The sequence below is a fragment of the Carettochelys insculpta genome, chromosome 12 (assembly GCF_033958435.1).
Source record: "Carettochelys insculpta isolate YL-2023 chromosome 12, ASM3395843v1, whole genome shotgun sequence".
In the NCBI taxonomy this organism is placed as follows: domain Eukaryota; kingdom Metazoa; phylum Chordata; order Testudines; family Carettochelyidae; genus Carettochelys; species Carettochelys insculpta.
In genome coordinates this window covers 36,663,016-36,678,614 of record NC_134148.1, presented here as the reverse complement: position 1 = coordinate 36,678,614, position 15,599 = coordinate 36,663,016, and the positions used below count along the sequence as shown (strand labels likewise).

Sequence of the window (15,599 nt, the reverse complement as noted above, 5' to 3'; positions counted from 1 at the left end):
AAGAATGGGACCAGTTTCCACCAGAAAAGATGAATAACCACAGTCCCTTTTAACATTTCTTTAATCTCCACTACGCCCATGGATCTGCTCACACCTATGTCCATAATCTCTCCCTTTTCATGTTGTTCACACCAAGAAATCTCCAGTAACACCCAATTGGATATTTAAGATTAAGTACATACACTTGTAATTATAAAAAGGATCTCCTCCTTTCTGAGTACAATGGAGTAGACAGGTCTATTGCTTAGCTCTGAAATGCCATAGCTGTAGTCATTCTATAAATAAATCACTAAAATCCAAGTTTTACATTTTTATTAACAAAAATAACCCATAGGGCTCGTAAGTACAAAATACAATCAGATCCCTGTAAATTTTGAATACCAAGGGTTTCTTTTAAACCAGTTTCACAGTTATCAGAAACTAAACCACCTTCATGCTGAATTTATTATTGTACAAAGTATGCAACTAAGGACCAGATTCCACCCTCTAAATCAGGTGTGAGCGCAGAATTTGGCTGTCAAATTTGCATTTTTTCTTTAAGGTTTCTTGTGTGCTTAAGAAACTTTTTTGTTGCGAACAATTTAAGGCCACAGTTTATCTGCAAAGAACAAACAAAAAGCAACCCTCGAATTTTTTTTTTTTTTTTAAACTAGAGATGCATTTTACCATTCAATGACATGCACTGTTGCTTGCATGATCATGTTTGTACCAACATTCCCTGAAGGTAGCATATCAACCACTAGGGTTTACAGTTGTAACAAGCACCTCATGTCTTCTGAAAGACTGACATGAAAATTAAATAGCAATAGCATGACTATCAGGACTGAAACAATATCTTAGTTAGAACAATATTTGTGTTCCCTTTCAATGCGCTGTAAATTAAAATACTGCATTGACTAAATGGGCATGCCACCAAAAGGCATGACCCTGAGACATTAAGACAACTCAGACGGTCTTCAAAAAGATGGTATCAGCATCAGTACCACATCTAACACAATGATGAGTTAACTTCTAGCTCTTCAGTTAATTATTAAAGAAAAAACTCATATTAAAGAATAGAGACAAAGAAAATATATATAGCTGGCAGAAAAATCCCTGGTTCCTTAAGTGGATGAAGATTTAATATATAAAACCCATTTATAAGCTTTTTAAAACTGCAGTTTTTGACAGAAGTTGCAATGATGCTGACTTTTAAGTCACCATAAATAGTGTTCTACCCTATGACCTATCAGTATTTCTAACTTACAACCCTTTTGTCAGGCATATAAAGTAATTCTAGCAGTTCAAAAAGCCTACATTGAACACTTCACTGTAAATTGGACATTGGCACATTGATAATACCAAGTTTCTGCTTTGTTCAAGGGGACTGCTAACAGTTATCATCCCTTAGATTACCTACAAACAAAAGCTTAGTAGGAAACAAAAACATTCTACTCCAAATGAAGGGCAGCACCTTCATCCTTAGCAGCAAGAAAAATCTCAGTGCTCTAACTGACCTGAGGGAAAAAAAATAAAATATTGCACCAAAGCAAAAAATTACACACAGGTAAAATATTAGAGTATGGGTAAAATGAACAGTGTGGCCTCTGATGACAGACTAGGTCTTTCAATAAAAACACAGGAACTAATGAAAAACATGTACCTTTACAGAAGACAGTTGTATTTTGACCACAAATCAACAAGCAAAGGAACGTTATTTACTTTTTGCTTTGTCTTCAGATGTAAACTAAACTTACACTTCTCCCAAATCCCTGGCCTTTTCTATTTGTTAACTGCAGAAATTATTTAGGGCCCCTTTTAGGATCTTGAAGATTAGTGCGAGTCTTAGATGAGGTTTTCGGTCTTGGCCTAACCCTAAATAGATATCCACAACAGAGGTAGGTTTAAAAGGCTTCTGAATAAATAATTATCCACTTTGATAAATATATTTGCTACTGGCAAAGAGAAATTCTCTGTTCCTTGCCTTGCCTCCTACTATCAGACTATCCACAAGCTTAAGATACAAAAAAGAACAAGCATAGGAGCACAAAAGGCTAGAATAATTCCCTTGGCATCCCATAAAAAGGTATAGTGCATAAGCGGTTATCAAAATCCCGTTTTCTCATTTAACTAGTTTGGTTTTTCATACAATAAAGACTTGCCTTCATAATACTGCATGAATAGCTATACTTTGCCATTCATGAAAACTTAAAAGTCAACACGAATGATGAAACAGTAACACTTAACTGAGTCAGAAGGATATGTTCTTACCAAAAAGTTTGTTTTTAGCTGGAGTTAAGAGCTAAAACTATAGATTTTAGTTAGCAATCCTCTCCTTGATTAGAGACAATGCAGAATGTAGCATCTAATACAGGGGAATCATTTAGAAATTCTATCCTGCCTCTCAAATTCTTGAGATACAAATATACTTTATCCCAGATTCTTCCAACCAGTCTTTACATGTAAGTACATTTTCATTTCTCTGACAGCCTTGAAACTCTTCCTTGTATTTTATGTAGTACTTATTCGAGTATCCTCAAACTCTTCTCAGACATCTGGATCTTGGTTGCCCCCACAGTCACATAATTTGACACACATCAGCGACACGGACTAATCCAAGAGGGATTCTTTCAAGTCAAACATTCCAAACTTCCAACTCCAATTGCCTTTGCACTTGGTTCTTGAACTTAAGCAAATTAATAAGAAAGCAGTTTCCTTTTAGATTTACTAAACAGCAGACAGATAAGGGATTCCATTTCATCAGAACACAGATATTTCAAATATTGTTTAGAGTATGAATGAAACAGACTGTGTGTCTTCTATATGAGCAGGATGTGGATCAATCTGTAGACAGAAAAAAACCCCCCAAGAGGATTACATTCATGCAATATTTAAAACTTTTATATTACTGGTATGAAGCTTATTCACAAATCTTAAAGCAGCACGTTTTACTTACCTCTGAATATAGAGGTGGAGGCTGAAATCGAAATTCCTGTATATAGGCAAACATGTGACTGCATAATTGTTCCTCACAGTCAATTGGCTGTGAGTAAGCATGAGTATGTCTAGAGAAGTCTTCCTGTGACACAATATCAGCATAATCTGGTGGTGCTTCAAAAGAAAAAAAAAATGCCACTGTCAAACAATTAATTGAATGATTTCACTTGTCTCTAGTTTATGTATTGTAATTCCTGATAACATTAAGATATCTATCTCCCAATAAAACTATGAAAAAATGCATAAATATTAGGTATTCTAGTCACATTACTTCTGGTGAACAGTAAATTCATAAGGTATGTCATTTTTTTATGGTGTTAATAAAAATGTGATCCAAAAGGCACATTACAAGAACACAAACTTTAAAATGGCATATCACTCCCTGTTTATATTATGGAGATTATGAATTCAGATAATGAAGCTTAAAAACTTATACCTTCAGGGTGTTCTGGCATGGTCAGTGCCAACCAACTCATATCCATGCTCAAGTGGCCAGCGCTGGAGTTCCTGCTTGAAAGTCCAGTATAGGGAATTGTGCCAATCACCAGGGGCAATTCAATCATCAACTTGTTAGCACCAGGAATATGGATATACACCTATGTGACAAACATCCCCACCCATACAACAGGTAAGACATGAAGAGATGAAATGTGGATTTCATTGAAGCAGATTTCCTTTACACAAGTACTTTAACAAAAAAACAAAACCAACACTACAGGTTGAACCTCTCTAGTCCTGAGTCCTCACGGCCTATCCAGTACCAAATGAAAGAATGTCAGACCACCACGTATCAATATCATCTAGCAGCATTACCAACACTTCAACTGCCTACTGGGATCCTAGAAGATAATTGGGGTAAATTACAGCTAAATAACAGCACAGAACACAGAGCCAGGACTGGTGGCTCTAAACAAACTTTACTGGACCACCAGAAATGTGGCCATACCCATGACAAGTGGTTGTCTGGCTAACTAAAATCAAGCCGAATTACAAATGTTGCTGGATGACAGAGGTTCAACCTGTAACAAAATGTAGATGGTTTCTGGTAAGATTACAGCTTTTACTCAATTACGCATAGAAAGAATAGTTTCAAGATTGTTTCTAGATGATCCTTTCCTCTTGTTATGTAAGAGGTTTCAATCTTGATGCAGATAACTTTCACATTTACCTTTTCACTTATGATTTGTCTCCATGTGTCTAGCCACAGATTTCATCCTGACTTTTCCCCTACCAATACTTTGTGTGTCTAAAGTCACACTAATCACAGTAATTCCTGCGATTCAGTTTTAATAATCTGGTAATAATTTCAATTTCTTCCACTTTTCCCCACAGCATATCTGCAGACTGTGCTCCATTATTGCTGCCTCCTCCTCCACGACATACCACAGAACTGTCCTACAAGAGAAGACACGCTCATACCCTGCTCATCTTCCATCTTGTTCACTGAAATCTCTCTTTTGTATCTAATATTAACAGCAACTAGTCACTATAATTATCTTCTTTACCCAAGAAACGGATTGTTCTTTGTCTGGAAGACAGCTTTTGTCCCATTTTTACTGTTCTCCATGGGAAGTCACTGATGTATTTGTAGTTTGTTCCATCTGCACTGTCCACTTCCATACGAACATTTCATTAATAAAGAAAACTCTTAAGATGGAACGATATGTATCCTGAAACCTCCATGCAACTGCATAATTATTAATGAAGTTCAAATGATATGCTTGTTTTGAAGCACTATGGTACTGGTGATGAAAACCTTTACTTACAGCTAAAGAATACTCTACTCTGATGATACAACAGTCAAGGATGGAAGGGGTTACAGGTGGAATTTTCAGAGTTTTTCCATTCCAGGTATCTGTGCTCCCAGAAGCAATAGGATTTCCTCGTACATTTGCAACCATCTGACGAAAAGTCTTTGTCTTCCCACTGGCCAGATAAGTCTGTGTTTGGAAAATGGCAGCTTTTGGAACAATTAAACGAGAAGAACAGTTCTCAATTTCTGCATAGATTGGTATGGCTTCCCCTAAAAACGGATAAGTCTTGTAAATAAAATGTGCAATGTTATACCATCTATTATTTGACACTATTAACACACTTTACAGCCTATGTGACACTACTAACCTGCATCTGACGAAGTGGGTCTTTGCCCACAAAAACTTATGCTCATACTTTTCTGTTAGTCTATAAGGTGCCACAGGACCCCTCGTTGCTTTTACGGCCTATGAGTTATAGGCAACGTAGAATATTAGTTTTGCTCATTCCCTTAATGTAGTCAACCTTTACAAAGTGGTATCCAAACAGAGATAACACCTTATGATACATTTTAAAACAATGCAATGTATCAGTATGAGCTAGTCCTGTTGTAAATACCTTCACTTCCTGAATTATGGTCCAGTGTTTCTTTAAGCCTATCACCAAAATACCTGCACATCCAGAATGCTTATGATAAACACTTAGATACATTAGTGACAGACATTATACAGGCTGCACCTCTCAAGTCTGGGACTCTCTTGTCCGGCAACATCTGTGGTCTGACAGGACTATGGATGTTCCAGGACTAGTGTCCTGGGGCTGAGGGCAGGACCAGCACACGGAGTGGGGGGGACGGGGCCAGGGCCAGCGCTCCTCCTGTCAGGGCTGTGGCCAGGACCAGCATCTGGGGGGCCCAGGCCAACCCCTCTTCCTCCCACCTCCTGCAATTGTGCAGGGCTGGGAATAAAATCCCCGGGGGAGCAGGAGGTTGGGGCCATGGCAGCTCCAAGAGTGCAGGGCCATTTGGCAACAGAAGACCTGAATCTCCTCTGGTCTGACACATTCTCTTGTTCAAGATCTGTCATGTCCACCACCATGGGGGTGCAAGAGGTAGGAAATTCTAAAGACAGATTATAAGTATTGTTACTACATAAATTATATAGAAAAAAAGCCAAACACCTTCTCCCAATATAACATCTTTACTTAGTTGTCCTTCATGCTCTTGGTATCTTAGATTTACACAACCTTTCGAATAAGATCATCAACTTTCAATTTGCATTACCAACAAACTTAATTTTTAATCACATTTATACAGGTCAGATTTTACTAACTGTTAAATGAAAAGTATTCGTTTAACTATTGTTATAAACACATGCAGATTTTGCACTGATTACATCTCTGAACACCAAAGAAAACAGCTTTATTATACAGTAAACTCTGATATCTGGCAACTCCAGGACTGGGAGATTCCTGGATATTCAAATATTCTGGTTAGTGGAGAGCTGCTGAGGGAAGGCACAAGTAGTGGCCCCCCTACAAGAAAATTCAGCTCCTCCCACCCTCCAGTGCCAGTTCCCCCTCAACTACTGCCTTGTTTACCTTCTGGTGGGGACAGCAGGAGCGGCTTGCGGGGCAGCGGACACCACCACAGACACTGCCACATGGCATGAGAAGCTGCTTGTGGGGTGGCAGAGCCTCGCGAAGAGCCACTTCCAAGGTGACGGACACAGCTGTGTCCACAAGGAGCCCCACAAAGAGCCCCACAAAGAGCTGCTTGCAGGGCAGCAGACACAGCTGCACCTGCATGGAGCCACTTGTGGGGTGGCAGGCACAGCTGTGCCCAAGAGGAGCCCCGCGAAGATCCGCCTATGGGACGGCAGACACAGGAGCCACTGGCAGGGGGACATCGCCACATGGCATAAGGAGCCTGGGGGGCAGGTGCTCATGAAGCACCCTGGGACTCTCAGGAAAAGAAAAAAAAAAGGGAAAAGCAGCTGTGTTTGCCAGCATTCTGCTGGTTATCAGAGAGCTCTGGCTGATCAAACAGCGGATAAACAAGAGTTTACTGTACTAATACTCTCAATGTACTTGAGAATTGAAGAAAGCATTCTTACCATTACAGTATCCCTGCCTCTCAATTTTGGCACTCAGAGAGACTGGACCAGAGGTGAAAAACCAACAGCCAACCATTTTCTCCTGGCTTTTCAGAACAGGCATCTACCCCAAAAAAAAAAAAAAAAAAGTTTTTATTTTCAAATGGCAAAAATTTGCCAGCTACATTTACTGCAAAATTTGAGTTAATGACAATGAAGTTTTGAATTAATATGAGACTAAATCCTGGTAGCATCATTGAGGACAGTGAGTTTGGTCAACATCTTCAATTAGGATATCTTCCATGAAGGACAATCGTATTTGTTTGTTTACATTAATATTTCATCTTTATGCAAGAAAAATGAAAGATTAACCTAGAACAAGCAACTATTCAACAGAAGTAGTAAATAATATTTCACCTATCAATCACAGTAAAGCATGGTTGAGTGCATTTTGTTCCTGAACTGGGCTATTTTCATAGCAATTTTTCAAGGCTGAGTTAAACTTCTCTTGTCCGGCACCCTTTGAACCCAACCAATGCCGGACAAGAGAATTTGCTGGACAACAGAAGGTCAATATTTTCTAGCACATTACCAACATTTTCACTGCCTGCTGGGCTATTAGAATATATTAGGGGTAAATTACAGCTAAATAGCACAGAACACCAAGAGCCAGAACTGGTGTCTGAAAACAAACTTTTATGGGACCACAGGAAACTTGGCCACACCCAGGATAGTGTTTGTCTGGTGAACTAAAATCATGCTGATTATGGAGTTTGCTGGATGAGAGAGTTTCAACCTCCACAAACAAATATTAAAATTTAGACCTGAATGATAACAGCTTTACCAGTGTGGGACAGTCATTTCAGATGACACATTACATGCACAAAGCTCTGGAAGACTTCTATATTAAGCTTGCAAAATGCACATTATTTGAACAGGTGACTGACAGTGAAACCCAGATTACCATAACTCAAAGTTCAGATCCAAGGAATCAACCTAGCTAGCTCACTGTCATTAATGGGGTCAAAAAAGATTGCAGAAATGCCGATTACTGCTGCAAATCTATGAAACCTACCCATCACAACCCATGATACTTTCTTTGAGCCACTTTCAAGCACTGCTCTCCCAATTCTGATGCTCTATGGCAGGCTCCACACACACCGCCCCCCCCAGCCACGAGTATTTGGAACTATGAATGGAATACAAAAACAGTTATATAACATTCCCAAACTATATTCCACCAGCTTTATGTTCCATCCATTGGCTTCAAAAGGCATTTTTAAGAAAGTCAGATGAATCAATAAAGTGTGGGAACCACTGAAAGGCCGAGTCTTAAATTGTTGAGCACAAGCAGAATCTAGTCTTACATATCCAAATTCATGTCCTCTGTAATGAAGATTGTGTAGTACAACTATTACCTGGTCCATAACTCAGACCACCACTTTCAACTGATAGAATATAGAACACTAGAACTCAAAGGGATCTACAGAGGTCAAGTCCAGTGCCTTGCCCTCACGGTAGGACCAAGCACTGTCTAGACCATTTCTGATAATTGTCTATCTAACCTGCTCTTATGTATCTCCAGAATGCTTTTCGTCCAGAAATGGAGATTCCACAACCTCCCTAAGCAATTTATTCCAGTGTTTAACCACCCTAACAGGAAGTTTTTCCTAATGTTCAACCTAAACTTCAGATACATCTTGGACAATCACCATAAATTTAATTGAAAAGATACTTGATGCTCCAGTTTGATTCTTCATTTTGAGCTGTTGCTTCGAAGACAAATGGCATAAGAAAGAAAAAACTGGCCTGTGTTTTTTTTTTGTTTTTTTTTTTTTTTAAATGTAGAAAGCTTTGATTTTATTAACATTAAAAATCCAGGTTGTAACTTTGAGATCACAAGTCAAGAATGACAGGTCAATCAAATGAGATGTAGTTTTTAGTTGGACTGTTTGAAATTTTCGATGGTTTACAACTATTTATTTAACAATAGATAATTATATTTTGGATAAAGCCAGACTTTGTAAAAGAAACAGGAGAGATCCCAGTGTAAAAATAGTTGAAGATATCAAGTATGTCTTCCAGCAAGCTAAAGAATGATCAGAATTTACTTACCTTGTAGTTCTAAAGGAAAAAGGGTACCACCACACAAAACACAAAATTTTTTCGAAAAAAAAAAAACATATCCAGTCGTCTTTATACAAATACATACACGCAATAAATCAGACACAATCCCAAAGTTGTAAGAGCAAATTTTGCTGAAAGAATCTGATTGTTAATTTTGTCCAGAAATAGTAACACAATAAAAGTACCTTAAAATACATATTCTACATTATCCACCCTAACTAGACAATACAACCTATTTTTGTTCATTAAGAGTTGTATTTAATGTAAGAACTATATTTTTGCTCCTTAGAGATGTCATTGCCAAAAGAAAAATGAAACAAAAAGGATACACCCTATTATGAAAAAGTAGATCATCCAACATCAAAAGACTTGCATCTTAGCCTCATCATCATTATGACAGAACGTTAAAGTTACCCTACGTTCTTCTATAAAGCAAATATCATTCACTCATATTTAAATGAATAATCATTAGGTCCTAGTTGCTATCCTCAAAGTGCAAGGTATAATTTCACATTATTTTGATAATATGGGTTTGGATAAAAGAATCTAACTCATTAGCTTTCATCTTGCCTATTCTTAGAGAGTGATCTTTCTTACTACACTGCAGTATTTCTAGTGATTATCAGAAGTTCAATGCCTTAATATGGCCAAATCTCTTATAAGAAATAACTGAAAAGATCTCTGAAACAGCTGCATGCAAGCACTTAATGTTAGCAAATGACATGCAAAATGGAAGGCTACATAGCATAATGGCCAGAGCTTAAATGACAGTCTCAGCATGATTAATACTCTTCCGTAATTACTGTTCCTCAACCTACTATTATTGAAGAGTTTAGGACACTGCAGGCCTGTAACAATAGCTGCTCTGGTAAAACTACTCTAGGCTTGTGTATTATTATTATTATTAAGCCTTATTAATGCATTCCAAGCCGCCATAACTTTTTGGCAAAAGCAGCCCTGCCAGCAGGGATGTAATCAATTGTATTAAAAAAAGCCAATGTTTGCAATTCACGTAACTGAAGATCATCTATTTACAGATAAAGCATACAGAGAGCTTATGCTTTCAGAAATCAGCAGACAACAGTGCCACTGAAGTGGTTACAGCTAGGTATAAGTACTTATTGAACACAGGTTCAGTGTTTAAAAAAAAAATTCCTCTTACCAATAACCCTGGTGAGTTGACATCAATATGGCTGATAACCTGAAGTTCTCTCTTTACACTCTGATCTGGTACCACAGGCCTTTCCAGAATTGCTTTCACACAGTACTGAATACTGCCGAACTTTCCACTGAAAGAGGTCACCAAAGGTCTGAAACAGTCATAAAAACATTTCCACATAAGCTTATCATAGGATTTCAAACTTAAACACTTTCTAAATACACACACACACACACGCACACTTACCCCCTTAATCTTTATATTTACTTTTAGCCTTGGTTACACAAGAAAAACAAACAGCAGCTTTACAATGATGTAGGGTGATCAAGTGTCCAGTTTTCAACCAGAACAGATGAAAACAGGGATCCTGGCACCTCTGGGCAGTGCTGCTGACCAGGCCACTGGCTGTCCAGTTGATGGTGCCACACAGTGGTGCTGGCAGACTCCCTGTTAGCCTCTGTGGCGCACCACTCCCAGAAGCAGCTGGTATACCCTCATTCTGGCTTCTATACCCAGCAGTAGCCTGGGGGAGCCAAGTGCCACCCCCGCTGCCCCCATCATCTGGGAACCATCCCCAATTGGAGTAGTGAACATGGCAACTGCAGACAGGGATGTGCTGTTGCTTCTAAGAGCTACTTGAGATAATAAGCGCTTCCTGGAGTCTGCACCTTTGACCCTCTCCCAGGCCCCATGCTTCTGCCCCAGCCCTGATCCCTCTCTTGCCCTCCAAACCTCTCAATGTGAACCCACAGCAGCCTCCTAAACCCCAAATCCCTCATTTGTTGTTCCACCTCAGAATCCACTCCCTCAGATGGACACTTGTATCCCAACCTACTGTGTTGTCTGGTGAAAACGAGGGATGGTGGATGGGGAAAGCAAGCAACAGACAGAGGAAGGATTGGAGCAAATGGGGGCTGGGCATCAGAGAAGGGGCTGGGCAAAGGCAGGGGGTCTGAAGATGGTTGGGGAACTGGAGTTTGGCTTTGTGCAAACTGGCAGCCCTACTTTGCTTCTCATGTGCCAGCACAATGCTACAATGATTGAGTCAAACATGGATAGGCTAATTTCTATTGGGGTGTGTCTACACAGACACAAATCTTCTAAATAGCCATGCTAATGGCCACTTTGAAGATTATTAATGAGGTGCTGAATTCAACATTCAGCGCCTCATTAGGATGCCACTTTTGAAAGCGCGCAGTTCGGTGCAGCTACATGGGGGTCCTTTTTGAAAGGACCCGCACCTTTTGAAACCCCCTTATTCCACTCAGTGAGTGAGATAAGGGGATTTCGAAAGGTGCGGGGTTCTTTTGAAGAGGACCCTCGTGTAGCCATGCTGAGCGGCGCGCCTTCAAAGCGCTGCAGCCAGGAGTGTCCTAATGCTAATGAGGCACTGAATATTCAATTCAGCACCTCATTAGTAAACTTCAAAATAGCATATTTCAAAAATTTGTGCCCGTGTAGACACAGCCTTGGAGTTTCTCTTCTCTCCTACTCCAATGCCAATATTATGGTCAAGATAATAAATCAACTTTTACATGTAATTTATAAAGAGAAATCAAAATTAAAAGATTAAGTTGTTTCAGTTACCCTAGTTATTAAGAAATTGTCAGAATTATCAGTCTGAATTATACTATTTTACTTACTCCCGTGGAAGTTGAAAGCTGAATGGGAATTCATGTTTCCCAGCTTCTAAGAGGAATAAGCCATCCTCACCTGCACAAGAATAAGGTTTTAGTCCATTTATCCCACCAACTAGGAAAATTATAAAATAAGGCAACTCACAATAAAGCAGCTTATGTAATTTATGGACTTTTTTCATCTGAAAAAGGGACTCACACTAACTTCAATGGAGTTTGGCTCAGACTCGATATATCTACCATGTTCACTACTGAACTAGCGAAACTAAGGACATAAGTATAGAAACTTAAATTCTATATAAGTCTAGTCATATTCTACTCTATAAATGCTTACAGGAGAATGTTAAGGTTTTGCTTCTTTTTGGAAAAGAGGATTAATCCACTTTTAAAATTAGCACTCTAACTATTCTTCACTGAAAGAAAAAATTGATCATGAAAGTTCATTACACACATATTCCAGTTACATTAAAAATCTTAACTTACAGTACAATAACAAATGATCGTGCAATAAATCAAAGTATTTAAAAATTCTAATTTTCTCCTTATGTTTACTTTTCATTCTGCTTGGAAAATGAAAACAGACACGCCGGTTTTACATTGATTCTCATGCACTAGCATGCACAATGCCACAATAGCTGAGTCACAGCAGTATCATGTCGGTTGGGGGAACAAGTGTTGGTTGGATTTTCCCCTCCTCCATTTTATGGCCAGGTTACTATTTTGTTTCAATACTCCTCTTGCATTCCAAACTTCACTTTGCCATTCTTCAAGCTGATCCAATGTAGCTTTTAAAAAGCTACTCATATATTACCATTTCACATAACTGTACAATAGCCCCTTCATTCAAAATCCATATGAAATAATGCTATTAAATACATAAGAACTTTGTTCTTGGGCCATTAAATAAAGAGCCTGCCCAACAAGACTGAAATTCCTTACATTTCAACTTTCAAACATCCAGCATGGTCTCATTTTCAAATAAAGGCAAGGTAACAAATTTAGCTTGTTTCAATGACTTCTCAATATAGAAAACAAGAAAAACACACTTTTCACTGTTTTGATCTGTGTTCTTGATCAAACCCAATAGTATGTGATCATATTTCCCCAAGATGATATCAAAAGGAAGCCAGCTGCTCCGAGATCCTCCCTACTGAGAGCCAAAAAACTGTTTACCCAACAAGGCACTCCAAGGCTATGTCTATCCCACCACAGAAGTCTGACCATGACCAGACCGATCTGCTGCAGTAGTGTGGAAATGGGCCAAGGTGCCTAAGTTCAAGCCATGTGACACTGGAACTGAGAATGTAATTGAATGACTACACAACTAAAAAAAAAAATACAGATTGAACCTCCCTAGTCTGATACTCTGGCCTGGCAACATCCAGGAGCTGGCACAATTTTAGTTAACCAGCTGTCCATTTATCTTGAATGAGGCCAAACTTCCTGCAGTCTAACAAAATTTGTTTATAGCCACTGGTCCTAGTTTTCAGTGTTCTGTGCTGTTATTTAGCTCTAATTTGCCCTTAAATAGGTCTGCTGAGAGACCAGCAAGCAGTGGAAATGTTGGAAGTGCTGCTAAACATAACTCAAATGTACAGTAATTTGAATTAGCAGTTATAGCAACATCACTCAAAGTAGAATTCAGGCAACATTTTAGATAAATAAATTAAAATTTACCTGTGTTAGCTATTTCTTTTCAAGTTTTTTAAGCTTTATCTACTTATTTCCTTGTATTAATACAGTAAAGGTGCATAACACCAGCACTTTGTTAGGAAGAAAGCTGGTAGGCAGGTGTACACTTACATAGGGCGTAGTGGTACACTCATATACACTTATTAAGTAGCACTGTAATTGTTGTTCTGTTTATTTGTCTCCAAAATAAAAATACAATGTCTCTCTTGCTAAAATATTTATCCTCCGTGGGTCAGCAAATTCTCTCATTTGGTCCTAAGGATGTCAGGCTATAGAGGTTCAACCTGTATAATGCTAAGAGGGAGTGGTCTATAGGGTACCACAGCACTTCTTGTTGTTTTTGAAAATACAGACTAACTTGGCAACCCCTTTGATATAAAAAAAGGTTCCTCAATAGATGCGAACGATTTATTAAACCTCCACCCTCTAAAAAGCAGATAGATATTTTCCCATCTTCTGTGGGCCCAGAGATCATATGGCAATCTTCTGGAAGATTACAAACATGGTGTGTTGCTATCACACATTGCTCTGAACTATTGCATTAACTTAGAAACCTGATCAAAACATCCAAAATGAAAAAGGATTTGGCAAAAATCCCCTGGTGAGTCAGCTGCAGGGCAGGAAGACAACTAAGGATCCTCATCTCCTCTCAGGTTCAGCTACTCCAGAAAGTTTCACACCTACTACGGGAACTCACTTCCCTAGTTGCAAACTGATGATACATCTGAAAACAAAGGCTGGCTATGGAAGAAAAGCAGAAACCAACAGATTATTATTGTAAGGTCTGAGTGCGAGCTTGACTTGTGAATTGAATCTTAAGTGCCTGATGACTAAGCAGACCTACCCTCTCAAAACAGGGCTGGGCTCCCCAAAAGGCTTGGCAGAAAGAAAGGACAGAAACAAATCAACATAAAGTCAGACAAGACACCGGGGAAACTACTGGCTCCACCAAAGCTTCTCAGCAGTCCTGAGAGCCCTGGGCCCGTTCCAGGTTTTAAGACCCCAATGATGACAAACAACGAGGACCCAAGAAAACTGACTAAGGCACCAAAACAAAACCAAAGCCCCCAGCTACTCACCCGCCAGACCCCTCCCCGCAGCGCCTCGCCCCTTCAATACCCCCGCAAACCAGCGTCCAACCCCGCCCCGCCCCCACCGCCTCGCCTCTCCTCTCCTCCCCCCCTCCCCATAACGTGGCTTCCCTCAACTGTAACCTCCCGCCCCGCCGCCTCTCACCTTCCGCGGGCGGCCGCAGGAGACTCTGCCGAATGTCCAAGCACCGCACCTCGGCCTCCCGCCGGGGCCCCGGGAGGCCCTGCTCCGCGGCCCCGCAGGCCCGGCCGGAGGAGACCCGGAGAGCCGCCTTGCTCCAGGCAGCCCAAGCCCGGCCCGAGGCCTCCAGCCGCAAGGCCCGCAGGAGCATCGGCCCCGCCAGCTCCACCAGCACCTGGCCCGACACCGTGTCCCCGCTCGAGTAACCGACCCGCTCGGTCCCGTCTTCCAGCAGCAAGGCCAACGCCTTCACATTCCCCCCAGCCGCGGGGACCAGGCCGAGCCCGGCCGCCGCCATCGCCCCGCGGCTGCCGGGAAAACCACAGGCCGCCGCCGACGGTCGCTTTAAACCCTCTCTCACCCAGCAGTGAAAAGTCCCACCCTCCGCGGCGTCTCATTGGATACCTTCCGTCTTCCTGGTCTACTATTGGTCATCTCCCTTCTCAGTCACGGGATTTTTCTCGGAACACGCTTCGCGTGCGTCACCCGGCGTGAGCACTCGCATCTGGCCAATAGGACGGCAGCGTCGCCGCGTGAACAAAGTTTAGATTGGAGGACAGGTGGCAGAGCAGCCAACCACAGGGCACGTGTACCATGTGCCCAAGCTGTGCGTAAACAGTCTGGGAGGACAGTAACAGAGAGATAGCCCTGCTAGTCTATATACTGTGAAAACAAAAAAGCTGTCCAGTAGCACTTTAAAGACTAACAAAATTATTAGGTGATGAGCTTTCATGGGACAGACCCACTTTTTGAGCTCATGGCCATACCAGAACAGACTCAATATTTAAGGTGAACCAAAAATAGTAATCAAGGTTGACGCATCAGAAAAATATTATCAAGTCTGGGAGCAGAAGTTGAAAGTCATCCGAGCTCAGAGCATGGGCCTTGTGG

The 15,599-nt window shown here is 40.6% G+C and overlaps 1 protein-coding gene across 2 annotated transcripts; it reads right to left on the bottom strand.

Annotated features, from left to right (window-relative positions):
• Positions 1 to 297: 297 nt before the first annotated feature.
• Positions 298 to 15,051, bottom strand: ARRDC4 (arrestin domain containing 4). Of its 2 annotated transcripts, none has more exons than XM_075006498.1 (8): positions 14,673 to 15,051; positions 11,751 to 11,820; positions 10,111 to 10,258; positions 6,843 to 6,945; positions 4,743 to 4,936; positions 3,413 to 3,572; positions 2,936 to 3,090; positions 298 to 2,823 (listed from the first exon to the last, which is right to left on the bottom strand). In XM_075006498.1, the coding sequence occupies exons 1-8, from the start codon at positions 15,004 to 15,006 to the stop codon at positions 2,767 to 2,769; spliced, it is 1,221 nt and encodes a 406-aa protein (XP_074862599.1). In that variant the 5' UTR covers positions 15,007 to 15,051; the 3' UTR covers positions 298 to 2,766. The 2 variants fall into 2 exon arrangements, with proteins under 2 accessions (XP_074862599.1, XP_074862598.1); XM_075006497.1 differs by having other exon boundaries at positions 4,743 to 4,999; positions 14,673 to 15,050.
• Positions 15,052 to 15,599: the final 548 nt, after the last annotated feature.